Below are 26,666 nucleotides of genomic sequence, written 5' to 3'. Positions count from 1 at the left end.
CACCCACACAGGAGAGATTGCCCGGGGCTAATCAGACTGCTCCCTGTATTGCTGCAGTGTCAATCAGGAAGGGCTGTCATCATATCCTTTCATAGGGGAACCAAGGATCCGTCCCACAGGGAGATGTGTTGCCTGCAGGTTATCAAGGCTTTAAACTAGATATGTTGGGAGAAGGGGATTACTGGGTGACAGAGAAGAGCATGGGAACGCTGTCACCTTGGGAGGTGGAAGGGGAAAACCCCAACTTGTTCTAGAGGTATTAGGGAGGGCTCCTCTGGGAAGGCAACGATCACATATTAAAACATGTGTTTGAAAGTATCAGCCTAAATCAGATTCACGCCTTTGGCTGTTGTGGTTTCAGCTGAGATAATTTTCAGTGCTTTGTTTTGGACTTAAATGAGAATTATGTTGATAACACAGCAATGTTTCAGTTGTTGCTGAGCAGCGCTGCACAGGGCCAAGGACGTTTCAGCTTTTCATGCTGGGGGAACACGGAGCTGGGAGGGGACAGTTTAGAGCAGCTGACCTAAACCAGCCAAAAGGCTGACCAATACTACATGAGTTCATGATCAGCAATAAAAGTAGGGTTTGGGGAGCAGCTGCTGCTTGGAGAGATTGGCTGGGCATTAGCAGGTGGTGAGCAACTGTTTCGGGCATCACCTGTGTTGCGCATTCTTTTTGTTGTTACTGGAGATTTCTGTTAGTTCTCCTTCCCTTCCCTTCCTTTCGCTTCCAACTCTTGCTTATTAAACTGTCCTACCTCAACCCAGTGAATTCTTGCACTTCCCAGTTCTCTCCAGCATACCACAGCAAGTGAACAGCTGTGTGGTGCTTCGCTGCCTGCCAGGTCAAACTGTGAGTCTGGCTTAAAAGGAAATCTGAAGATCCATCGTGGTGAAGATGATGTTAGATAGACAGAGTGCCCTTTTAGACCACTTGCAAAAACAAAGCTGGTGTTTGGGTGTGCTGCGCATTGGCCTGTTTGCAAGTGTGAACTTTCTGGGCTGTAGTTTTGTCACTAAGGGAGGAAGAGAAGTATCAAAACAATGACCTCTGGGCAACCCTGTGAGCGTTCATAATGGGTAGTGCCAGAATCATTAGTTTGGAAAGCTTCAGTTCATTCTCCTGCTGAGCTTGTGATGTGAGCAAAGCCAGAAAGAAAAAAAAAAAGCCATCAGGAGAGCACAACAAAGCCTGCAGGCAGCGTGCAGCATAGGCAGCATGGAAATCGACCTTGACAGGAGACCATATTGTGGCTCTTCACAAAAGGTAGGCATGGCTCACTACCCCATCTGGTGGGAGATGGCACACTGGGCAAAATGGGTACACATGCTCATAAAGGCTATTCTTTTTCCTCCTGTTGTTGTAATCCTTCATTTGCTATATAAGAAATAGTCAACTTCAAGCATTGCCTTTGGTCACTTTATCAGTAAAAAAAAGACGGAAGAGCTCTAAGTAAGGGCTGGTAGGCAGCAATGATAGATGCAGATAAGGTGATAACCAGTATTTTCAGCAGAAAAATGAGAGTGAAGCAAAGACCAAGCAACAACAGCAAAGCAAAACATCACTGAGGGGAAGCCTAAAGCAAAGAGAATAAAATGTCAAAGCAGCAAGGAATAGTCTAAAGAACCAAATTTATGGCCATATAAAAGCTAGCTTGATTTCCACCTTACCCATTGCAGACGTCATTCCCAATTGTAGCATAGATAACTATGGCTGGATTGTCCAACAGTTGGTTTCTGGCCAAGCTGAAAGGTAAATCAGCAGCATATTAGTGGGCAATACATCCTCAGAGCCTGAATCACATGCTGCATGAGTTCATGTTTGGAAGTAGTTTGTTCAGATTTTGCCAATGCTCAGATGGCTATAGTTCTAGGTTTTGTTTTGTTTTGTTTTCCTTTTCTGTAATTTTATATTTTAATCAAGGTTCTCACATTAATTTTTTCCTCATTTCACCCCTTATGGATTTTTCTCTTTCACTGCCCCTCTTGCTGGCTTTGTATCTCTGTACTATTCAGAAGCCAAATCAAGTAGTTTCATTTCAGGGCAAAGACATAAATCAAGCTGTGAAGTTTTTAATTAGAGATGGGACAAAACTGTATGTGTGGCTGACAACTGCATTTATGGATGGGATTGAGCACAATATCAAATTAGGATGTGGCTTGAAATTCAGCAAGACAGAGGAATGATTCATTAATGTTTGCTTTTTTTTTTTTTTTCTGCAGGGAAGAACTGTAAATCTTTCAGGAGTGAAGTGCATCAGTGTAGAGAAGGCTAACCCTAAGCCTGACCCTAACCCTAAACCAAACCCAACCATTCCATAGCCATCAAATTCATCTGAAAAGGAACGATGCTTCCTCTCCATGTCTGGTAGCTACTCAGTTCTATCCATACAGGGATAATACTCCAGGCATGCCCATGTCCATCACATTGCTACTAATTGCTACTAATTATAATTCATTGCTACTAATCAGGAGCAATGTGGTCAGTGAGATCCATAGGATAGATACAAGGCAAAGCTCAACCTTTTCCTGAAATCCATGGAAATGCCCCACTGGCTTAAGATTAAGGCCTTGGAGTTGGTGACATCCACATTTTCAGAGTTTTTCCTCTCTTAATGAATGCTGGTACTATAGAGGAAACAGCACTTCGGAGCACAGTGGCCTGGTGAAGTTGTGCTTCTCGAGGCACTTGTGGATAATGCATTCACTGCAGGGCCCTGCTGCTTCCATTTGAGGGTGCAGGATCCCACACACACTTCTGTACCTGCAGTCAGCATTCAGAATCCCATCAAACACTCACCTTTTTATTAAACCGAGGAGATTTCGTGAAGAACCACCTGATCACATGCAGCAGGAATAAGAGGAACAGTAAAAGAAAAATCATTACAGGGACAAATAAAGGGAAAGGCAAAACCCAATTCACTGCACATTTCTAAGAATGTAGGAGTGTTAAAAATAAAATGGCAGCAGCAAGTGCCTCTGTAACCTTCTTGTGTGCCAGCATTAGGAAGTAAAGCTGCATCCAGTACCTGCTGACTCTCACCTGAGTTCACACATCAGACCATAGAAAGTCAGATACTTACAAGTGTTGGGTTGTTTGGATCTGGCTTTTAATCTAGATCTGGCAGCTTCTTCCCATCTGTTGAACATAGTAGTCTCTTGTAAACCAGCCAACCTGACTTGTCAACAGTTGATCTACTTTTAACTTTTCCTATAAACTGCAAGAGGAACTGTTCTCACTCTCCTAAGTGTCTCACAGCTATGTCACATTGGGAGTGATTCAGGTCCTAAACATAGGCACCAAGAGCCATTTTTGACATCCCAGGGTACCCAGGACGCCTGCAGCAGGATTGGCAGATACAACACAGGATGCCTGTGAGATTGTGCACTTCTGGAGGGGCAGCTGGCAGTGGGAAATATTCTGCAAAGACTTTCTGCTTTGCTACAGCACCAGGCACCAATGTTGGGGTGTTTGCATCGCTGCTGCCACCAGTGGCAGACTTATGAAAAATAGTATTAGGCCAGCTGCAATGCTCCATAAAAGCTCTGCATTTCATTAGCAATTCACCCAAATGGTTGGGTGCAACGTTTTCCTCCTCTGGGAAAAGAACTAGCTAAACCTAAGCATCTGTAAAGGTCTGCTGCATTTCATTAATGCCTTGAATAAGAAAAGCATTTCCCAATCAAGAGAGCTTTTATGCATAAAACTTTCAAGCAGGCCTTGCTAGAAAGTGTATGCATCCCAGCTGTCTGCAGCACGCAAGTCAAACTCCGTCACCTGCACAACAAGAGTGGCAGCAAAAAAGCAGCCAGGAGAAGCATGGTGCTTTGTTCAGGATTGGACTGGGACTGTGACAGCAAGCAGCTCACCCACAGCATGATTCAGGAACATGAACTTCAGAAGAGAAGGCCCTGTGCATTGTACTGGCTTTTATTTTGTCGCATTTTCACTTTCTCTCCTCTTTTCTCCCTCTTCTTGTATCACACTCCGCTCAGCTCCTCCCTGCTCTCTCCTTTTTTCTGCATACTGCCTTGAAGCTTGCTTTGAGGAGCAAATCCGGTCCTCCCGTGGTTTGCGGGGGGAAAGTTGTGGGCAGAACATCATTAAATCTCCGCTGGACTGGTGTTGTGAAAAGATCTAAGAGATAAACCCCTAAGGTAGCAATAATACACTTTGCATTTGAATAGAAGTGCCTTTGTTACTATCGCCAACTGCATATATCACAAAATCCTTTATGTTTTAAATAATCCAGTTCTTCCAGGCTAAAAATGAATGTCTCTCTCTGCTCTCTCTCTCTCGAGGGTTGCTAGTCCAAGCAAAATCCACTTCTCCTGTTGAGAAGCCCTTTTCAGCAGAATAAGAGCTCCACACAATCCTTACAAAACACGGCTTGGAACAGAAAAACCACTAGCTGTCTGGTTTTTTTCTGCTTAATATCCTTTCAGCAAGAATTCAGCATCTCTCTGTTAAGCCGCTCTGCCGCATGACTCCCTGAACTGAGTGCTAGTGCAAATAAATTAATTGGGATCTCTGGAAATTAAAGATGTATTTGCAAAAGCTAAGAGGCTCTTCTTGGGTAGGTGCTACCTCCATGAGTGTAAATAGTGAAAAGCAGCTCAGCACGGTTATAGACCAAGTCAAAAGACTGAGAAAATGAAGGGCTTTCATAGAGAGCATTTTCTTATGAGAAAACTAAGTTATTAAGGAAGTTTTTATAATCTAGGTTGCAATTTCTGAAGAAAACATTCAAGAGAGAAGAAAGAAATCAGGCAGAATGAGCGTTTGAACTTCTGTTACCCCTGCATTGCAGAATGCCTGCCGTCTCCTCCTGGACCTCTCCTCACCTCCCCTTAGTTGCTTTCCAAACATTTTCAGACTGGTGGCACTTTTGGTGAGGAGTCAGGGTTGGTTTTACTTCCACAACCCCAAGTTTCACAAGCCTTGAAATTCTTCTAAGGTGTGCTTTGCTTGGTTTGCTTGCTCAAGCCCTTGTATGGCTGACAATGTGCAGTGTGGACCTGCACAGATAGAGTCTGGGTCCAGATAGCACTGAAAGTGCTGCATGGCTAAGAAAGGCTTCTGCTTTCTCATCTTTTGCTCCCTTATGCTGTGAAAGCAATTAGAAATGCAGTCGTGTAAAAGAAAAATAGTTTCTGATTTCCCCCAAGTGAACTGTGAGCACAGTAGAATTTCTAAGACAGCCAAAATCTAAAAACTCCACAAAACCATGATTCTTTCTAAACTGGTTTCAAAGCCACCATGAGGTACCTGGTTCTTGATTGCTCAGAGAGCCACGGCATGTGTTAACGTGGCTGATTTTTTCTCATCGAAGGCAAAAATCCCAAAGAGACATCAGACTATGAGTAGCAAAGTCATACACAATATAACCACCATCTTTAACAGTGTACAATGTCCAAGTATCTCATGGAAAACATGGATGAGAATCACAGAATTGTTCTGTAATTATTTAGAAATTCTTTAGAAATGAGGGTGTTCACTTTCTCCATGTTTACTTAGTGATACTTTGGAATATTTGAGCAAATCATTGTACAGAACAGGATGCTTCTATCAAAGGGGTTTCTACATGTGCTGGGACACATTCGAGCTCCATGTCTGAGCTTCCAGGCCCAATTCTCACATCTTAGGATCAACCTTAGTCAGTCAAAACCCAGCAATAACCTATGGACTGCAAGCACGTGTGAAGATGCCAGAAGTCGAGACACCAAAATCATACTGAAAAGGATGAATAAAGAAATTAAAATGTTGATGGAGAACATTGATTAGGAGTGAGAGCAGATTGCTGTGCATCCATAGTCGGCCCACACCTCCAGAATTTCTTTCTTTCATTGCATCTCCCTGGGTCAGCACTGGTTATGGAGAAGGATAAGTTCCCCCAGCTGGCGCTCAGTCAGGCCGGTGGTCAGTTTTATCTTCACTGATACCAGCAGTGCCAATTTAAATCCTCACATTCTGTGGAACTATTATGCTGAACAAGGCAAGAAGAGCAAACCCTTTACAATATTGTGTTCACTGTGATGATTAAGAGAAGATACCAAGGGATGATCCCCTGAGATTTTTCTATCGCTTTGGTAATTTTCCTCCTTTTTAAATTCCCTTCTCAATTTTCTTCACATCCTTTTGCCTTGTCACAGGCTCCTCTCCTTTTGTATCATGCAGGAGTCTGCAGTGTAAGTATGAGAGAGAGAAGTATAAAAAGGAATGGTGCATACAACGAGATCTCTCTTTTTTAATTTTTTTTTTTTTTTTAAGTTTGTGAGGTAATTGGGAAGATAGAAAAAAGGAAGGCACATCTATTAACTTAAACAGAGGAAAACAAGGTGATAGGTTATCAGACATTGAGGTTAATTCACTATAAATGAGAATGGTTGGCCTCCTCTAATTTGGCCTTTTTTTATTCCCTCGCCCAAAAAGTTATCTGAGGGACAGTGACCATGAATGCCACCAACTACAAATGCCAGGTGAGTAGGTCAGGAGAACCTGTAGGCAACCATGACACCAAAATCACTGCCAAAAAGACCGAAAGTCTCTGAAACATCCCACAGGCATCAAATGGTAGGAAAGCATACAGAGGCATTGCCAGTGACAAAGGTGCTGGCATCCAAGGGGAACTTCTCCAAGGGAAAAGCCCACCTGAATTTTGAAGGGAAGCCTTGTCTCATGCTGCCTGTTGAGGAACTTATTCCACCCAGTGAGACAACTGGCTGTTGGGGCTGGGGGCATTTAGCAAGTTTCTAGGTAGCATTAGGGACAGTGATGCTCCTCATGTATGGCCATCAGGACTCAGGTCAGTGAGGGGAAATATCCCTTAAACTACATTATCCACCCAAGGAGAACAATTTTTCCCTCATTTCTGCAGCCAGATTTCTGAAGCATTAAAACTAATTGAACACAATGCAAACAGAATGCGATAATAACAGAATAATCAAGTATCTTTTAAACGTACTGCTGGGAACATCATTTAGCCCAATGCAAAATAGCTAACATAATAAACCTTAATTTCAAAGGCAGATTGCTGTGTCCCTTCAAGAAAGCACAAACATAATTTGATTATAACAGATGTAATCAAACTCCGTTTTGAAGCAATTCATAGTTTCCTTTCACCCCCACTGTTCTGTTTTGAGGCCTATTTAAGGTTTTCGCTCTTAGGTACTGACCTTTTTTAAAGATCCCACCACAAACAGTGGTATAACTAATGAAAAACCCACTTGTACCAGAAGTGTCCTTTAGTTTGAACCATTCTTCCCTCTTTGTGGTGTTCATACCAGAACCGTAATCCCTTTTAATCTCTACTAAGGTGTTTTAACATCAAGCTGTTCCCTTGAAGGAGTCGACAGCTCCTCCCAAATCAGTATCACCTGTAAACTTAAATAACGTGCATTCGAGCACTGCGTCCAGATTAAAACACTAAAATGGAGCCCTGGAAAATCTCACTAGAGCCTTGCCACCAGCCTGATGTAACTTCACTATGACCCTTTGAGCCTGATCCGTCAGCCACTTGTTCACCCACTGCATTATGCTTAGCCTACTCTTCGCTGGACATTTTGTCTGGAAAGATGTTGTGAGAAGCATTTTCAAAAAGCTTAACTGAAATCCAAAAAGATTACATCTACTGACTTCCCTTGGTCAAATAGATGGGTAACCTTGCCATAAAAGGAGATTCACTTCATTAAACAGGACTTTCCCATCATGAACCCATGTTGGCTGTGACCAACGATGTCAATGAGGTGTTTTTCAGTAACTCTCAGAATAATAATTGCTACAATTCCAGCAGGCACTGAAGTGAAACGGACAGGCCTGTAATTATCAGGACCTCCTTTTCTTGTCCCTTTTGAAAATTGGGATGTTTATCAGCTTCCAGTCAACTGAGACTTTTCCAGGTTCCCAAGACTATTGAAAAATACTTGAGAGAGGTCTCACAGTGACATCAGCCAGCTCTCTGAGCATGCTGAGATGAATCCTATCAGGCCCCATCCAGATGCAGCAGCAAGTCTAACATAATTTCAGGGTTGGCTGCAAGTTTATAGTTACCACAGTCATGATCCCAGATCCCACCATCAATGTGGAAGATGAAGAATTATACATCTGTGCTTTGCCTGCATCCCTATTTGCGAGGTGACCATCCTCATCAAGTAACAGAATAATGTTATCTTTGCTCCTTTTTTCTCTGTTACCATGTTTTAAAAAGTCCTTTTTGTTGTCCCTCACATTACTGGCCAGCCTCAACTCTAATTGAGTTTTGACTGCATGTACTTTCCCCTGCAATAGCAAGCAGCATCTTTGTAGTACTCCCACATTGCCTGACCTTGCTTCCAGTGCCCGTACACTTTCTTTCTCTGCCGAAGCTGCAATCAGCACTTCACCCTTGAGACACTGTTTACAAGCAACAAAACTAGGAGGATATTTTGACTCTTTAGGTCCTTAGAAGTAAAATAACAACAAATTTCTCCATGTAACAATGCTTATAGAATAATGATTTACTCAAAACATATTTCAAGCAGGAATATAGGAAAAAATCATTGCTGCCTACAGAATTTAACTGCTACATTAGGTAAGAACAGCCTAGGAGCTACAGTACCATGCAGGTGTTGAGGTAGATGAGTTTAATTCCCAGCTCTGCAATAGTCTGAGATGGCTTGTAAATCACTTCATGTCTCTGCACATGAAATAGCATGAATACTCTTCTCATTGTCCTTTACTATTAAAGCATGCAACTTGACCTCAAAGTACTGTTAATAGTATAAAAATGGTCATTTAATACACAGTTAAGTAGGCTTCATTTACATCCTTAAAGGGTGCTCTGAAACTACACGTTCCTTAAACTTCTAATGGAAATAGACAGCTGGGTAGAAGATACATCTCTAATACTGGAAGCTTTACTAACAGCCCCACAAGTTAAAAAAAAAACCAACAAAACTGTCAAATGAGTGTAACTCAACTGGACACACAAAGGAAAAATATCAGCAAAGTGTTTCATAAAAGTGCAGATAGAAGTGATCAAGGATAGATGCTGAGTTAAGTAAGTGCTGGTCTCTATTTTTCCACAAGACATGTAGGTGATTAGGAAGGGTTTTCTCTTAGTTTCCGAAAGATGCTTATGAAAGTCACCTCAAGCACCATACTAATAGGATTTCTTTTTAAAGGTTAAAAAATCTTAACGTACCATTCTGGGAAATGTTCTGTAGGTCTCGGTGATTGCAGCGATTTCTCCTGCGTAAACGTAGATACAGAGAGTCTGTCCAGCCTCTGAAATAAATTAAGAATATGTGAGCTGCTAGGCTTGTATGATGTGAATGAAAACATCAAATGCTATAAAAAGAAGTACGTTCTTGACCCTCAGCAACTCTGTTCACCAGCAGAAAATATAAGTCAATTCTACCGTTTCTCTTTTTTGTGGTCATAAAATTCTATTATTTTGAAGAACGTGGCCTAAAATGGAAGACTGAATATTCTCTGGGAAGCTGTAAATGGATGGTGAGTTTCTTTGGAATGTTCACTTTGGATTCTTTTATCCTGATCTTTCAGACAAGGTCCTTAAGAACCTATTTGTTATATGTTATTTAACAAAACAATCCTGTTGATTGCTCACTAATTGGCTTTTCAATAGTCAGCTGTGGAACAGTGAAAAAAAAGGAAAAAAAAATTGGCAGGACATTCATTCCCAGTGACATAAATCTTAGGTGGACTGATCTGAAAACATCTTCTGCCTTGATTTTGATCAGTTTTCTCCTGCACTGTTGAGAAAAATGAAAATGCAATGAAAAGGATAACAAAGCCAGCAGAAGCTGATGAGAATGTCATGCTCTGAGTCACAGTTACCTAGTCACTGTTACTGGGGATGTTGATCTTGTATTTGAACTTAGATAGTGAAGTTTTCAGGTAATTGCAATATCATGGCTCAAGAACAGTCAATTGAGGTGAATGCAGAGGAACATAAAACAACAGTAAGTGTTGAAATCAGCAATAAAAAGTAACTACCTACATAGACACACTTGATAACACCAGCCATTAACCATGCAATTGGCTGCACCAGGAATGCAGGAGATCTCTGCCTTTCAGCATAGCAGTGGGGGGATGAGGGGAAGCAAACAAAACTTCTTGGCTATAGCAGACACTCCTCAGCTCATCAGTGATGTACATCCTCACTGATTGGGGGTGGGAAGGTTGGGCCTAGGCCATATTTGTTTGCGACTCTATTTCTGCAGGCCTGGAGAGAGAATAGAAGCCTTTCTGCAAGCGGTGCTCTCCCAAAGCACATTGCCTGCTGGTCCCCTGCAGACTCAGCCATTGCGTTGGGAGATTTTGAGCTGCTTCTCTGAAAAGTGCACTGAAATCCTGAGCAGTCCTTTTTTGCTTTCCAGACATGGAAGAGATTTAAAAAACAGACTGAAAACTCAATGCTGATCCAAGGCCTATTGCTGGCACAGGGTCGCTGCTAAGCTCTGGTCTGTTGCTAACTTCAGATCTTTTGCCACCCAGTTAAATGCTGAGTTCTGAGTAGCCTGATGTTGTAATCGATTTGTAAAGGCTGGTTTTGCTGGTAGTCATGAAAGAGGAGGCTGCATAGATTCTCTCTGTTAGCTCGTGAAGTGATACAGAACCTTTAAACACGTATCCTGTGCAGGTAGTTGAGGGAGCCCAGTTTGTGCACAGGCAGAAAAAAAGTACAGCTGCATGGCACAACAGATATTTTTCCTGGAAAAGAATATATTGTGTCAATTTATAAGTTCTTTTGGTAGAAGGCTTCTGTTGGTTTGGCCTCTGCTTGGTTTGGCATTTCATTGGATTCACGACCTACCTTTGATATATAAACTAAAAAACATTTGCCTGAACCCAGGCAAAACAAGGCACTGCTGATGAATTATATCCTTCAGCTCTGGCAAGAGACATGAGCCTCTTATGCTGGTCAGAAAGATGATTGAAGAAAATATATATATTTTTTAAATTTAACAATTCAAAATGCAGACATTCCAAGGAGTTTTTATCATGTTTGCACTTTGTGTTCCTTCCCTTCTGAGACTTAGACTTCTTTTCTCCATCTATCCCAGCAGTCTTCCCCATTCAAAAGAAGAAATTCAACAAATATGATTTTCCAAACTATTCTTTTGCTGCTTTCTACTAGATGGAGGAAAAAAAGAAAAGCACACGGAAAAAAGACTGCCCCACCTGCAGAAAAAGAAATACCATCAAAATAACCACAGGTTATCACTTATTCTACTGTTTCAAGAACAAAAATAAAACAGGAGAAAAGGGTGCAAAAAGAAAGGAAAACGCTGATCTTTGTTATTCTTATCTATTTTTTTCTTCTCACTGCTTTGGAAGTTTCAAAAAAGCAAGATTTCATTTTGTAACGTCTTCCTTTTATTATTTTCCTCCCAAGCTATAATTTGATCAGCTCTAAAAGCACACAGAATTTCAGGAAGACTGGGCTAGATGACTGAGAAGTGTACTTTTACTTAAGGTTTTTAACACGTTGCCAGATCAGAGGATGACCTTGATTTTAGAAACCCATCTGTCCAGCATTTTTTGTCTTTTCTTCCAAGCACTGCTTTTTTGTTGCTTTCGAGGCTCACTATGGCTTCTCCTCCCTGTCCATTAGCTTACCCAATGGTGGAGTTTAGGAACCCAGTGATCTCTGAGAACTGGGGCCAGTCAAGCTCATCGGTGAAAGCCATGGGGAGATTAGCAAATGATTTCTGAAAAAGAAATTTTTAAATCAACTTAATTTCACCTTTACAGACAAAAAAACACCCAGCAATTACAATGATGGTTATAGTGGTAATTATTTAAGAAGCTGCCTCTTGCACAACGGACATACCAAGAGGCAGAGAAGGGAGAAGCAGAACCAGGGGCATTCAGAGATGTCTGAGTTGCATCTACCAACTCTTTGATTCTAGAGGATTCCGAAGCTCTTCCTGAGTTGCATCACATGTTGCAGATGGACACAACCAAGATAACAGCTGTTTGCTGCCTTTCCAAAGGTGAGTACACCTGGACAAAGGAAGAGATGGCAGTGCTTTGTCCACAGTCTCTCTGGCAGATGGACGGGAAGGCAAGGATGATGCTGAACTCACTCCAAGCTCCCTTGCAATCTCCAGCAGCACGAGCTGTGAGCATCCAGTCCCTAAAAAACTCTACAATGCAAATGTCTTGTACTTCTGCTGGTCTTTGTCCTCAGCTTATTTATTTTTAAAATGTCTGCCTCTGTGTGGTCACACACTCAAAATGAAGTACCCTGTTTGTCTACCTTTTGATTTGTGACAGTGCAAAAAGTGATGAAAGAGAAAAATGGCCTCCAGAAACTGTGCTACTGCAGAAGGACGAGAATATGGAGTAAATTTGCAGCTCATCCCAGACTGGGCTGGGCTCACAAAGACAAATGTATAAATTCAATGTGCTCAAACTGAAAAAAATGTTGATGAAAATAGCAATAACCAAAGAAGGTCAAAACATAAAATAAGAGAACTTACAGGCTGGTTTAATCTATGTAATTTATTAGCTTCATTTTCTTTTAAATCAGTTGTAGGGGTTTCCTTAAACCATCACAGCTATCAACAGCAAGCAGGCAGAAATTCGTTCTCCAACAGGGTCAGAGTTAACTGAAAGCTATTCTCGGTGTCTCAAAAAGTCTTTATTCCCACAAAATTATCATTTAAGTGAGTAGGAGCTTTACTTGAGTATACGATTATGGGCTTTATATGTAAGAGGCTGGGAGGAAAAGAGGAGAGGCAAGAAAGGGGGGGCAAGCGGGAATGAAATCCTGAAGCTGAGCTCAGTGCAGCCTAATGCATGGCAGATGCCAGCATAAAGCATGTAACAGCCTATCTGACCTACTTATGGAGGCTCTGCATTAGTTACCAAGGTGAAAATGGGTCTGGCTTAACAGCTTTCAGTGGCTTTTCTCTCATTTATATATATATATATATATATATATATATATATATATATATATGTATATGTGTGTGTGTTCTTGCCTGTAGCTGCATATATGCTTGTGTGCATATTTTAAAGACTGGAAGGAACTTCTGAACCTCTCACCCTAAAAAGTGATAGCTTTATTTGCAAGCAGACACTTGATCAAGGGGCTAAGCTCAACTTGGTCATTTGCTGCACTTGTCTCCCTTAGATTGGCTGTGAAGACAACAGAAATATTGAAAGAAGTAACAATATAGGACAAGCTACAGATATGATTTTGTATCAAACACATCATACACCGTATAGAGTCCAAATGTATTTTTCTATAACCAAGACATTTTTCTGTATTTTTCTGTCTACCATTTTTTCATACTATCACTCCAGAATAATGTTTTCATTGGACAAAGCCCTTAATAATTTTTAACTGTTTTTCCCCTACAATCTTAGCTTAAATATGAATTAGCCAGAATCTAATTAAGTTGCAAATTGCTCTGGAAAGGAACATTTGAGCCCAGAATTATAGCTGCATTTGAAAACTGTAGATAGGTTTGGCATTGACATCGCTCCAGCAAAGTATTTAAGTCAGACTTTTGAAGATGTTTCAGGACTGAAAGGTGGAGATGAGCAGTTAATTTCAGATGAATGCTAGACCTTGAACTTGCAGAGCTGTAATTTGGAAAGCACAGCCTAACAGACTGCTTTTTGCTTAGCCTCAGATGCAAATGTGGCCCACAGTAGAGTTGGATCTACATTGACTTTTAGCTTAAAACTCCTCTCAGCACAGCCCTGTTTAAATACCATTCTCTCAGCCTATTCTGGCTGAGAAACCATGCTTCAGCCTATGTGCCAGATTTTAGCAGAGAATGATTAGAAAGTTATTCCATGCTAGCTTCAAATGCTGTATTTTAGTCTCAAATGCCCTAGATGGGTCTTGATTCAAAGGAACCTTTACACCTCCTAGATGTATCTTAGCTTGAAGCATACCTCCCCAAACCCTCCTCTTCCTCTTGCACTGCAAAGCCAAGGCTGATGCTAAAGACACACCGAGCCATGCTGGACAAAATCAGATTAAATGGAAGAGTGCTCAGTGTTGCTAAGGCACGATATTTTCAAATCAGACCGCAAAAAGGCACCAGAAACTTAATGATAACAGAGCTATTTAGAAAAGGCAGATGCAGAAGTTGTGAAAGTGCTGAAGTACCCCTTTATCTGAAGGAAAATCAGGTGTTTGTTTTTATAGTCATTTTAGCAGTGTTAAGTTCCTCTTGACAGCACTACACACCTGAGACAATGTTCTTATTATGAAAACAAGCTTAGAGCTCCTGAGGAGGAAACATCCCATCTTTCCATAAATCACGAGTGGCATGCAAAGTTGCAAGGGCTATAAATGTGAAATTAGAAACATTATCACCTTATTTCTCCAAAATACAGCATGTAATTTTAATGCTAGCTGGGAGAAACTTGGCTGCAACTCACCAGATTTACAGAGAAGCTAGAACATGTTTTGAATAAGATTTTCACAGATCAAATTGCTGTTATTTCTATTGGGGCTGCAAAAAAAAAAAAAAAAAAAAAAAAAAAAAAAGAAGTGAGAGGGTAAATGTTCCTGAACTCAAATGTAAAGAAATGTTGCTTTTTATATTTTCATTGGAAATATGCAGCAGTAGCTTGTTACTTAAATGAGATATGCAAAGATATTGCGTTTGTGGGCAAATAGACATTTACTGAACTACAGATAGATGGATGAGGGATTTATTTTCGTCTTTATTTAGCATGAAATAGAGATTCAAGAGCTTTTAAATTCATCTTCCTGGAGAGGATAACTCCAGCTCCTTTGTAAATACAGTGCTTTTATCTCCAGATAAAATGTTTTCTGAAATGAGATTTAAAAGTGAGCTCCTATCCCAGACATACAACAGAAAAATGCTGCATTTAGTAGCTATTTGGAAGTCAATTACAAGCAGATGGACAGAGCAGCAGGAGTGCAATATCCATGGCTAGACACACCAGTGTTTTGAACATTAAAATTCCACAAAAAAAATCCACCTCAGACAAAACCAACAGTGTTTCTTCTGCTTTGTTAAACCTCATGAAAAGCAGGCCTGCTGCATTACACTTAATTTTTAGTGTCAGAATTTTAATGTCAAAGGAATGAACGTTCAGCTCAGTTCTTGCTGAAGAAAGGAGAAAGGGCTGGCAGACCTAAGACCGGTTGACAAGAAGGAAGCCAAAATAATCCTTTGTACAGTTGAATAACTCCTTTCCTGTAATTCTTCTACTTGGGGTGCTTATGGATTAGAAATAACGTGCTTATCTGAGCAGAAGCTTTCAATGGACACCTTCCACAATGAATTTAGTGGGAGGAACATCCACAAAACATGACTATAACTTCCCAGCTAGAAGGAGAAATACAAAGCCCAATATATAACATCTTCTCATACAGCTGCTTCCCAGCAGCAGTCTTTGAGAAGATAGAGCAAGGATGTGAATTCCAAATTGTTCAGCCCAAACCAGGTGCTCATCTTCTGGCCACCCTCTGCTGGTCATCCAATGATCCAAATGACAATCTGAGCCCACCTCAGTGCAGAAATTTCTCTTCAATATTCTCATTCTTTCCTCACTCAACTGTGCTGCTCCTTTGCATGGTAGCATAATCAGACAAAGCACCAGTGCTGCCGAGCCTCTTAACTGAATTCTCAGCACCTCTCCTCTAAAATTATTTCCCCACATAATTAGCTCTAACGCAGGAATTAACAGCTGCTGCTGATGTGGTGCTGATTAACAAGAGGGCCCACAGAGTTGTTAAAGTGTAAATTTTACTTTACCCTTGCATATTTGTATGCGAACACATGTAAGGATAAATACGAAATACATTAAATATATAAAGCATATAAGATAAATATGTAAAATACAGAAAATTGGTAAGGTAATAAAAACTGAATTTCGTGAATTTGAGTTAAGAGGCACATAACATTTTCCTTGGAAAGTAGTAAAACTCTTGGGGGGGAAAAGCCCTACTTGGAATTCTATGTAGAGGACTGAATCACCATTGAAATGGAAATTAAAGCTTTGAACTCCCTCTACTATTGACTACAAAAGAAACCATTTTATCAACTAATTTTCCAACATGTCCTATCAAAGAAATTTTGTCAGAATCTGAGTGAAATGCCTTAAGATTGGCAGCAGGTAGACAAAGTCAATGCACTGTTCCCTCCTTGCAGAGCCCAGATGTCAGGTTCTTCTTGCTGTGGTCCCAAATTATGGATGGTTCTGTGAGAGCAGGATTTAGACCCTCTGCACCCTCTCTAGTCACAGAACCAGCCCTAGGTGTGCTCAGAAATTCTTCACAAGGAAGAGAGCATAAGGAAAGTGCCTGCTGGCCATGAAATGCATATTGTGACCAGCCCCAGAGCACACTGCTATTTTTTGGCTTTTACAGGAATGGAGAAACATGGCCTACTGTTTTAACCTTTTCATTTTTGCATTTGAAAGAGGGAGATGAGGAAAGGAAGATGAGAGGAAGGGAGGGATATTTCTTGGTCAGGTATCTCTCTGCAAAGTTCTCAGGTAGCATGCAACTACACATGCTTTTATTCTTCTCTCCCTTTGCATAAACATCCAGAACTTTTAAAAGCTCAAAATGACTGTTTTTCACTTTGTAATTAGACCTACACAGGAAGGACATTTACCAACAGGATGTAACACTATTTCTCAAGAAACATATTGCACTTTCTTGACCCCGAAGCAAGATAAGTTGCTGCTACAGGCTTTCTACATACAGACAGAGTAAGATGCAGAAGGGCAAGAAAGAGGAATAGGCAGCAACAAAGAGGGATAAGCAGCATCAACTTCTGAATTAGCTCCAAGTGTTTTTTTACTAGTAATTTCATTCACAGGTGACACTTTCCTTAGTTAGGGGTAGCTGCTAATTAAACATTTTAGCACTGCTAGTGTTTAAACACTTGTTAGTTCACAGCACTGAACTCTATCTCTGCATCAATGTATCTGTTGTATGTTTGTTCAGTAGAAATGCTTGAATACAGTTGTATTTAGCTTCTCCAGTTCCAGCAATCCCTTAATTCCTTTTATTTCCTACACCATGGGTGAATGGAATGACTATGAAAGGCCAGAGCAAATGTGCCTTCGTCCTTGTTCCCCCAGTGCAGGGCTCATGCTCTGACTTAGAATAATGGAATCATTTATGTTGGAAAAGACCCATAAGAACACCAGGTCCAACCATCTCAAAACACAACCAATTCCACCACTAAGCCACATCCCTAAGCACCACATCCACATGTCTCATATACACCTCCAGGGATGGGGATTTCACCACCTCTCTGGACAGCCCATTCCAGTGCCTGACCACTCCCTTCCATGAATAAATCTGATCTGCAGTCTAAGTCTCCCCCAATACAACTTGAGGCAGTGAGTGACTCTATGGGAGAAGAACCATTTTTCCCTTTCCAACCAGCCCTTACTCTTTCCAGCACATCACGGAGCTGGAGTTCAGTTCTGAGAACATCAATTCTCTACTTTACATAGAGAGGACCACGCAAGTTGCTCCACAGGCACCAGACAGTAACAACAGGCAACCTGAACATCATCTGCACTCCAGCACCAGGCCTTGATACTTGTGCCTCAGCATGCCATCTAGCTAGCAGAGAAACACTTTCTAAACCCTCATGTCAGTAACAATAAAATGCTGACGTAGTCTAAAACTGTTCTTGCCTGCATAGCTCTGCCACCAGCGTTACTGCCAGAATCATCATCACCATCAGTGTTATTACCATCTTTATTAGACAAGATAATCTCAATTACCATTAGTGCTAATTTATTATGCTCATCATCAACTTTGTCATCAGTGTCATTCATCTAATAATTGCTCATAAACGTTTAACAAAGAAAAACAACAGCTAATTGGCAACATTTAAATCAGCTCAGCTCTGGGAGCAGAAGAGAGAAAAATGCATGGAACTCTCAGACCTACGGACCTACAAAAGCACAATAACTGCAGAAGTTTTAGGACAAAGGTGGTTCTCCAGAAATTTTTCATATTGCACAGAGGTAAGTGGAGGAGTAGTGGGAGATCTGCAGGGATGGAGGAGATGTGCAGAGGACATGACACAGGCCAGGGAGCTGCAGCAGCTTGTGGAAGCACACAGCAACGAAGGACAGGAGCATGCCTGCAAATTTTTCCCCCTCTTCTAATTACTGCTTGCTTAGGTGATCTTTTCTCCTGTTGTCTCATTCAAATTAGTGACCTGCAAGAGCTGAATCTTGGTGTGATTCAGAGCTACGTGAATTATATTTCTGTTAAAAAATAGAAGTGCTGCCTAAAGACAGATATCAGTGTGCTAGTGATGCTTTGCACTCATTACAGAAACTGTTTCCTTTAGGACAAGTCCACTGCAAACCCCTGGTGATCCCTACATGCCTGCAGATGTATTTGTTCAACAAGCTACAGAATCTATGCACTGGAGCCCCCTGTCCTATTACACGTATGCCACAGATGAGGGAAAACAATCCAGGACACATTACAAAAGCAGGGGGAAAGCAAGCAGTGATTTTGGCAGGCCAGGTGCAGTTTCTCACCGCAGACATCTGTGTGACAGTCATCCACTCAGGTGGGATGTGGAAATGCGCACCAGCCGAGTCTCCCAGCAGCACCACCCCCTGAGAGTCCGCACCTAATTAACACACTTGGTTAATGGCATGAAATGCTACCAGCACGTAAAGCCCTCCTTATAGAGTAAGAAGGCAGAGCATGGAGAGCAAGGCTTGCAGAGCAACATCTACATGATTACAAAAAAGGAAAAAGAACATGCACCATTTTGCCTTGCTCATGAAAACAGGGGAGAACTGTCATCCCCCTACATTGACACTGATTAGAAAACCACTAAAATACAAAATGAGCACAAAATAGACACTGTTCCTTGTACCGGCTTTAAAGCCTCACCTTTGCAGAACTTTTCCTCGTAGGGAATTCCATCTTTTGGATCCAGGCCCTGTTAAAGGAGGGAAAGGGCAGATGAACGTCTCTATCCAGTGCTCGAAAAATGGTAACACAAAATGGCAGCTTAGAATTTAGGTCTTGAATGTTTGCCTGCTGGAAGCACTGCATGGTAATAATGACACCTTGCACTAAATTATTCTAAGAAGTTTACGTACATTTCAATTAATTATAATAGCTATAATTTAAATAATCATAAGCATCAATAAACAAACTCTCATAACTGCTTCCTCTGTGTTCCCTTGTTTTTTAATAAATGCAATTTTATTTGAGGGAGTAAAGAAACGGAATAATCCAAACCAGTTAATAAACCAGAATAATAAAACCCCAACATTTAAGGACTATTTCAAAAGGAGGAGAGAAAAAAAAAAGAGAAAAAGCAATCAGGAGGGAATTCTAAGATGTAACTTCATTTACTTACCCATATGCCATTGCAGTTAGAGTCGCTTTTTGCATCCCAGTTATCAGGACTGAAACAGAATTAGAAAGGGTTATACAGTGTTACAGAAAATAAGGGAAAGAAGGGGAGGAAATCAGAAGCTTTGTGCTATTTTCCATGAAGAATGTAAAATAATTAGAATTTCCTTCCTGCGCGGAAGGGCACCTCACTCAAAGGCAATGAGAAACGCTGTGCCCTCTCACAGATTGCCTAAAAACAAATATGGAGCTTGTCCTTTACAGAGCCACAATTGTTACAAGCAACTAAATTATCTGAAATAATTAAAAGCTTTACCGTCTGCCAGGGTACACGGTGGTGTTTTTGTCATCACAGTCTCTGCCGCGCCAGTGATAGCCCCTCAGCGTCTACAAGGCAGGAGGAACACACAGATAGAACACTCGTTACTCTGGTGCTTTTAATTTAAAATATCTAAAATGAGAATCTAACACCAAGTGCAGGAATAAAGCCCAGTAAATTAGTTGCATTTCAGGGCGGCTTTTACTGAGCTTTAATAAATGACACCTTGCACACTTTGGTGAAGAAATAAGCTGGGCATTATTTTTTTTTCCTTAACGTGGTGGTACTTTACCTCTTCTAAATTCAGTAAACAGACCACTTAGCAGCAGAGCAATTTGCTTCTGCTGGGAGCACAGCTCCACGTGTGCGTCTGCCCAGCTGGCATAAATGAATGACTGTGATTTCATCCAGAAGCAAACAAGTCTTTTACAACAAACTTTTTTTCTGCTTCCCTTCTATACCATTCTCACATGAATTAATAAGGCTCTGCCGAAAGCGTGACGAAACCCACTGACGTTCTCAGTATTAAGGGATTATTGTACCGAAGGAAAGGTTTTGCTTACTGGGAAAGTACTAAATTTATCTCCATCAAAATCTTCAAAAGGCAGTTTACTTCCTAGGACACTATGAAAAACAAAAACAACAAATGCAGCGTTAACATAAGAAAGGAAACCTATTCAGAAGGAGAAGTGTAGCGTTCAGAACAGAAAACAGCTGGCATGTTGTTTGCAGATCCACGCTCAATTTTAGTTCTCTGCTTGTATTTCAAAGTGACTCTGCCCACAGGAGCAAATTCTGATATCCTTCAATATCTGCTGACTGAGGGACTAGTGTGAGGCTGCAATAGCAAACCCTCAGCCTCCAGCACAAACTGGGGCACCACATCAGTGGAAGAAGTAAATATCACTTTTGGAAGTGAACACCACACTCAGCGTGGCACATCTTACAGATCTGCCAGATAGGAAATAGTGGCAGCAATATTCTACCTGCAGAAGAGCTGCAGAATGGAGTCTTAGCTGGTGGAAACCTTCTTCCTCTCTCAAAAACAAATGGCATATACTCATTCTCATGAGCATCCCAGAAGACTTTACACCACATCTTCTGTTACGTTTAGCCTAGAGACTTGCAGTTTCCATACCAAGTTGTAGATACACAAACACACGCTTATTTTATTGGGTAAAAGTCAGCTTCTGAAGAAATGACCTGTCTAACATCCTCAGCCTTTCAAGGCTCTGCCTCAAAGTTAGCAATGACGCTAAGCTGTTCTTCCTGTCCATTAACCACCCAGTTTTCTTAGATACTTAGCGAGTTTCCTACACTTGCAAGCACTGCTTCATTCCTATTCTTCACATATCCCTAGTTTGCCTGAAGCCTGGCAGAATATGGGTTTTGGCACCGAGCAACACAATGGAGATGTCTCTGGGACTCCAGAAGTCTCAGGAAAAAGCCAGCACCTCCTAAGGTGTCATACCACTGTGTAGCAGAGAGCTCCGTTCTGTGACAGAGCACGTTTGTCCTCTTGGACCTGCTGAATGCACACAGACATTTTAAGTACTGCAAAAGCACAGGCATCCCTCCAAGCAATCTCACCCACCTGAAAACTCTATGCAGCTTCCACGCGCACTGCCTGGGCAGTGGTTTTAGGAAGGAAAGAAACAGCAGTGAAGTACAGGGAGATTTGTTAAAAGGTGAGGATTATTTTTCTCCTTTGAAAGAAACAGATGTACCACACTCTGGTTTCTGGTGTAGGGCTGAAAACTTTATACATACTATTTAATCCTCTCACACAGGTCCGCCAGAAGAGGAAACGCACATACATTTGGGAACCCCATGGTCCTTTTCTGGAGGGCAAGAAAATAAAAAAAGATGAATACGTTAGTTCATGGAGACACTGTGTCAGTCAAGTCCAGAGCTAAACCATGTATTTTCTGCCCACCAGCATCTGAAAACACCAACAACTCCATTAAAGATGCCACATGCCAGAGGATTTGAGGATTTAGACCTGACGCAGCAGTCAACTTGGGGATTACAACTGAACATTTTCTAAACCAAGTACATTTACTTTCAGAGAGCTGTACAATTGAAAGGAAGGAAGAAGCTCTCATCAAACTGCCTCCTGTCATGCACCAAAGTTATTTTTTTTTCCCACTCTTTGTAAGATCACCTATTCTCATCTTGAATAAACACGACAGTATCTTGTACTTAGCACAGAACTAGCGAAAGCAATGCACATTGCAGGCTAAAAAACTGACTTCTGCACACTTGGTGGGGAGCTTTGGATAAGCCAAAAGTCAAGAGCCAAAGAGAGCAGAAACAGGGGGGATCCAGCACGTGCATAGAATGCCTTTGATTTTTAATGAGATTTTTTTTAAACCTAGGATCTTATAAGTAGCTTTGATCTGGCTAGCCCAGCAACTGCAGGATGAACTCTTCCAGCATTAGTAGACTACAGGCCAACCCAGTGGAGGTCCCAGGTAACTAGGAAGATTCAGAAAGTAAAAGAGCCCTTCTTACTTAATGCTCAGGTTAGAAAACACTGGTGCATTGCAGCTCAAACCCACAAATGCACTGTGAGTGTGGTTTAACAATAAGTTCAGGCAGTCTTTAAACACCAGGAGTATTCAGGTGGCCAGTAAATATGGAGATGCACAGTCTAATTAATTGTATTCACTAAGGCCATATTCAGCCATATAAATCTGAAACAGCTGAGCAGATGGACATACTCATTACTTCATGCAAAGGAGAGTAATTATTTATATTGCTATAGCTCCTCTGTCCTTGGACCAACTCCCTCATGTTACACACTTATACAGAAGAAAAGTAAGATAGCCTCTCATTAATGAGATTACAGCCCCCAACCTAACATAAAACAGAAGGTAAGTACTGTGTACACCTCAGGAGAGGACAAGAAATAGCTATTAATCACCACAAGGGGCAGCAACCATAGCATGCAAAGCTCTGAGTGATGGAGAACTCCCAGAATGAGGGGAAATGGTTTTAAGTTGAGGGATGGAAGATTTAGGTTGGATGTTAGGAGGAAGTTCTTTACTATGAGAGTGGTGAGGTGCTGGAACAGCTGCCCAGAGAGGCTGTGGATGCCCCATCCCTGGAGGTGTTCAAGGCCAGGTTGGATGGGGCCCTGGGCAGCCTGGGCTGGTATTAAATGGGGAGGTTGGTGGCCCTGCATGTGGCAGGAGGTTGGAGATTCATGATCCTTGAGGTCCCTTCCAACCCTGGCCATTCTGTGATTCTGCAACTCCTAGAGGTTGCTGAAGGGCAGTGAGGCAGGGTTTCATCAGTGTGTGGGGCACTGCCCCAAAGCTCTTGTGAAGGCAGGCATTTGCTTTGGGCTAGGGCACTGCAAGGTGCAATGGACATGAGCTACACAGCAGTAAGAGCAGAGGCCATCCTCAGCAGAAAGTCACAGCTAGGATTTCAACATGGAAGGAAGGGAGTGCTGAAGAGATGAGGAAGCCCCCAGTGTAAGACAGCAGGTAATGCTTGCACCACCAGCAGGAGCAGAAGATGGAAAAAAAAAAAAGTTGTGCTGTGCTTGTAGAAGCTTTGCAGCGCTGGAAGTGGGGCAGTGACAATGCACTCTCTGATGGACACCACAGAGAAATCAAAGAAACAAAAGGAGAAAAATTAGGGAGCCAAGAAACAAGAAACCTGCAAAAAAAAAAATTAATAAAAATCCCCAGCTAACTCTCCCCAGTTCTGTCAGACTCATAGGGCAAAGCTGGCATTGCACTGGGGACCAAAAGCTTTGCAAACCTCTGTACAGCTTCCTGGAAAGGATTAAAAAAAAGAAATACAACATTTTCCCCACCTCCTCCATGTGGGACTAATCTCAATGCTGCCTGCAAAAACACTGGAGGCTCTGAAAACTTTCCATTGTGCTAAGATTTGTGCTGTCTTCATCTAAGCTGTTGGCTTCTTACTTCAGCCTAAATCACAGCATGCAAAGCCTTTGAAGTTAAGGCACCCGGAGTCCAAACTGTGCCAGAAAGACAAAATTTTCCAAGAAATAAGTTAATAAAGCAGGTCTTCTTTTATTCTGCTTTCAGACTTCATTTAAAGTTTATCATTTGCTGCACATAGAATAAATCCTTTCCTGCATTTTTCTCAGCTCGTTGTGAAAAGTGCTGCCCACTGGAGCTTCATGAGCTTCAAAAGAAGGCAGCCCTGCAGCCCCAGCACACTGCTCAGCTCTGGTTGGAATTGCAGGCATCTTCCCAGCAGAGCCATGCCATGATTGCAGCAGTTGGTGGGCAGGAGACTGGTTCGTGCCCTGCTCCGCCTTGCAGCCCTCTGTCTCCTTTCCGTGGCTTTCTGCTTCTCCTGCTGCAGGGATGTGAGTTAAAGGCAACATGTAGTGGCTACTAGATTGCACACATACAGCTTACTCTCACTAAATACTAAAGGCACAACTCTCTTCTGCTGAAGTAATTTTTTCCTCTGCTGTTACTCAAAGATGCCTCGCAATTCATAAGAAAAGTTAGTGCTAGAAATGCTCATAACAACCAATAATATTTAATTCATGGCTTATTAGCATTCCATAATGACATTCCAGTAATTATTTTAATTGGTTTTATGAAAACAAAGAAAAAGCCCCTGATGTTTGTTGGTGCTTGGTTTAAATGAGTTGCTCACAGATGGCTTACTACATTTAGTGAATGGAGAAGCTTACTCGATATTTTGGGTTTAGTATTTTCCACCACATTTCCACATCTGGAAGATACCTTCTCTTTTTCCCAAACCCACAGCAACCCTAAGAAATGCTCAGTAAATACAATCCCCTGTCAGCCAGGCAGACCTTCCAATCTCCTTAGCACCAGCTTTAATCACCTCTGTCTTATACTCAGTCATGCACAGCAGCTGAGCCAAGATGGGGGCAGTTAACATGCAAGAACCTCTCCAGAAGGCTGGGGAGTTCTTTCTCCAAAACACACCACAAAGGAAAGGCACCCAAAATGGTGGCTACGAGGAAAAAAAGATAACTTGCTGTCTCCCTCCAACATAGGTCAAAACTTTAAAGAGGTCCTGTTATGCCCCTAGAAGTGTTGCTATTATTAGTTTTCTGCCTTTAACATGTTTTTCTTAAAGTATCATTACAAGACACACACTAGATATAACTGCCAAAGTGCAACCACTGAGGTGATACTTGTTTTAATTTGATATGGCCTCGTGCAGGCTTAGAAATCCACTGACTGGAGAAAGCCAGGTATAACGGGGTCTTGCTGCTCTTAGCCAGGGTAGTTCCTAAGTGCCCTTTTCATTGATGAACAGGCAATTCAGGGCTGAAAGAAGCCAAGGGCATAGTGATGGAGGATGAGGAGGTACAGGAGCATCGTGTAGCAGATTTGAATTCATGGTAGAGCACTGATACATTGGAAAGAGACCCCACTGCACCAAGGACTGTTGCCAACCATGCCAACCTACTTTGGAGACCTCAAAAGGACATGCTATGTTCTGTGGAGGTCAGGCATGGCTTGCCACACAAGGGACGCATCTTGATGTGCAAACAGGAGGAAAAGAAATAAAAGGATCAGACTCCTCATTTCAGTTTGTAAAGCTCATGCAAGGGAGGTAAAGAGCTCTGCATCCTAAGAGGCAGCAGTTGCTCATCAATCCCTCTCCATTCCACACCTGCTCCGGAGCTCAGTCTAACAGAGAGGACCTCCTTCACTCAGAGTCTTTCTGCAAGCATTAGACTGTGGGCTTGCGCCCTGGGAAGGGAATTGGGTATTGCATGTAATTTGAGAGGAAATCTCAGGCTATCAGGAGAACAGCACTGAATAAGGAGGAAAATGAATAAGATCCTGCTGGTTGCTGTTCTGTAGGAGCTGAGACCCATCTCTCCAGCGCATTGTTTATTTCCCTGGCTTCACAATTTGGCAATTGCCCAAAGGCTAATTAGGCACCTTCATTTTCACTTTTGAGAGTAGCATCACAGTGAGGGTTCAGGAAGAAGCAATATCAATAATTTCTTCACAAACAGCAAAAACATTTGCTCTGAATTAAATGCCTGAAGACAACTGGAAGCAAACTCCACGGCTGAGCTCATAAGTGAACCCAGCAGAATAAAAGCTACCCTTCCCATCTCTGCAACTGAGATCCACTGTAAATCTGAAAACTGGTGGAGGTGGAAGATTTCCAAGCCCAGCTTTCAAGTTAAGAGGGACATAAAGGGAACAAAAAAACAAGCAGAATTTGCATTTAGGCTTTTGCTTGAATTTCAGACAACCCCTAAGGGCACTCTCTGTGCTCTGAGACAGCAACTTTGTTCATGAGGCTTCCTCCTACACGTCTACAGGGATGGCTAGGGATATGGAGGATGCATGAGACAAGGAGGAGCTGAGGCCCAGCAATGATAAATAACTCAAGAAGTTTGAAGGAAGAACATCTCTAGGAGGAAGGGCACAGGGAAAGGATGAGTGGGGAAATTCCTGCCTTGTAAAAAAACTAAACAAAGTATCTATACTATTGTATTTTTTACAGCAGGTAAAGCAGGTATTCCAGTGTGGATCTGCACTATGATGTCAGCTGCTCCATGAATATCTTGGTTAGATATCAACAATTATCCCTACTCAACAAGTCTGCATTTTCCATTAGGTTTTATCTGTTCTCCCTCTATTTTACATTTTGTTTCTGTTATTTCTCTGTTCTTTCTAGTCTCACTTGAGGAGCATGGTAGGAGTGATTCAGCCATCCAACTCTATGATGATCAAGATGGCTCATGACTGGGGAAAGTGAGTGAGGACTCACTCCCAGTAAGCAAATACATTGTAAAACACCACAACACCACCAATATCTTACCAGGTCCTTGGAATTCTTCAAAACCCTTTTTGCTTTCCGTATTGCAGCACTCAACCCCACCTAGGAGAGTAAGAACAAAACACACACAAAAAAACCAAACAGATCAGCATCATAGTAAATTACAAATTTTTCTTTCCCATTTTAAACTTTTTTTTTTTAATATCA

General features: G+C 41.7%; 1 protein-coding gene across 3 annotated transcripts in view; it reads right to left on the bottom strand.

Annotated features, from left to right (window-relative positions):
- Nucleotides 1–26,666, bottom strand: part of AOAH (acyloxyacyl hydrolase) — a 68,169-nt gene that overhangs the window by 19,873 nt on the left and 21,630 nt on the right. For all 3 annotated transcript variants that reach the window (XM_048951328.1, XM_048951330.1, XM_048951329.1), the window contains exons 6-16: nucleotides 26,502–26,561; nucleotides 21,453–21,523; nucleotides 20,246–20,306; nucleotides 19,680–19,750; nucleotides 19,368–19,416; nucleotides 18,893–18,941; nucleotides 18,529–18,623; nucleotides 11,626–11,717; nucleotides 9,185–9,267; nucleotides 2,803–2,839; nucleotides 1,674–1,748 (exon numbers count right to left, since the gene is read on the bottom strand). In XM_048951328.1, the coding sequence (XP_048807285.1) occupies nucleotides 1,674–1,748; nucleotides 2,803–2,839; nucleotides 9,185–9,267; nucleotides 11,626–11,717; nucleotides 18,529–18,623; nucleotides 18,893–18,941; nucleotides 19,368–19,416; nucleotides 19,680–19,750; nucleotides 20,246–20,306; nucleotides 21,453–21,523; nucleotides 26,502–26,561 (743 nt within the window). The remainder of the gene's footprint in view (nucleotides 1–1,673; nucleotides 1,749–2,802; nucleotides 2,840–9,184; nucleotides 9,268–11,625; nucleotides 11,718–18,528; nucleotides 18,624–18,892; nucleotides 18,942–19,367; nucleotides 19,417–19,679; nucleotides 19,751–20,245; nucleotides 20,307–21,452; nucleotides 21,524–26,501; nucleotides 26,562–26,666) is intronic.

The sequence above is a fragment of the Lagopus muta genome, chromosome 7 (assembly GCF_023343835.1).
Source record: "Lagopus muta isolate bLagMut1 chromosome 7, bLagMut1 primary, whole genome shotgun sequence".
Lineage (NCBI taxonomy): Eukaryota > Metazoa > Chordata > Aves > Galliformes > Phasianidae > Lagopus > Lagopus muta.
The sequence above is the reverse complement of the archived record's forward strand: the minus strand, read 5'-3'. Positions and strand labels throughout refer to the sequence as shown.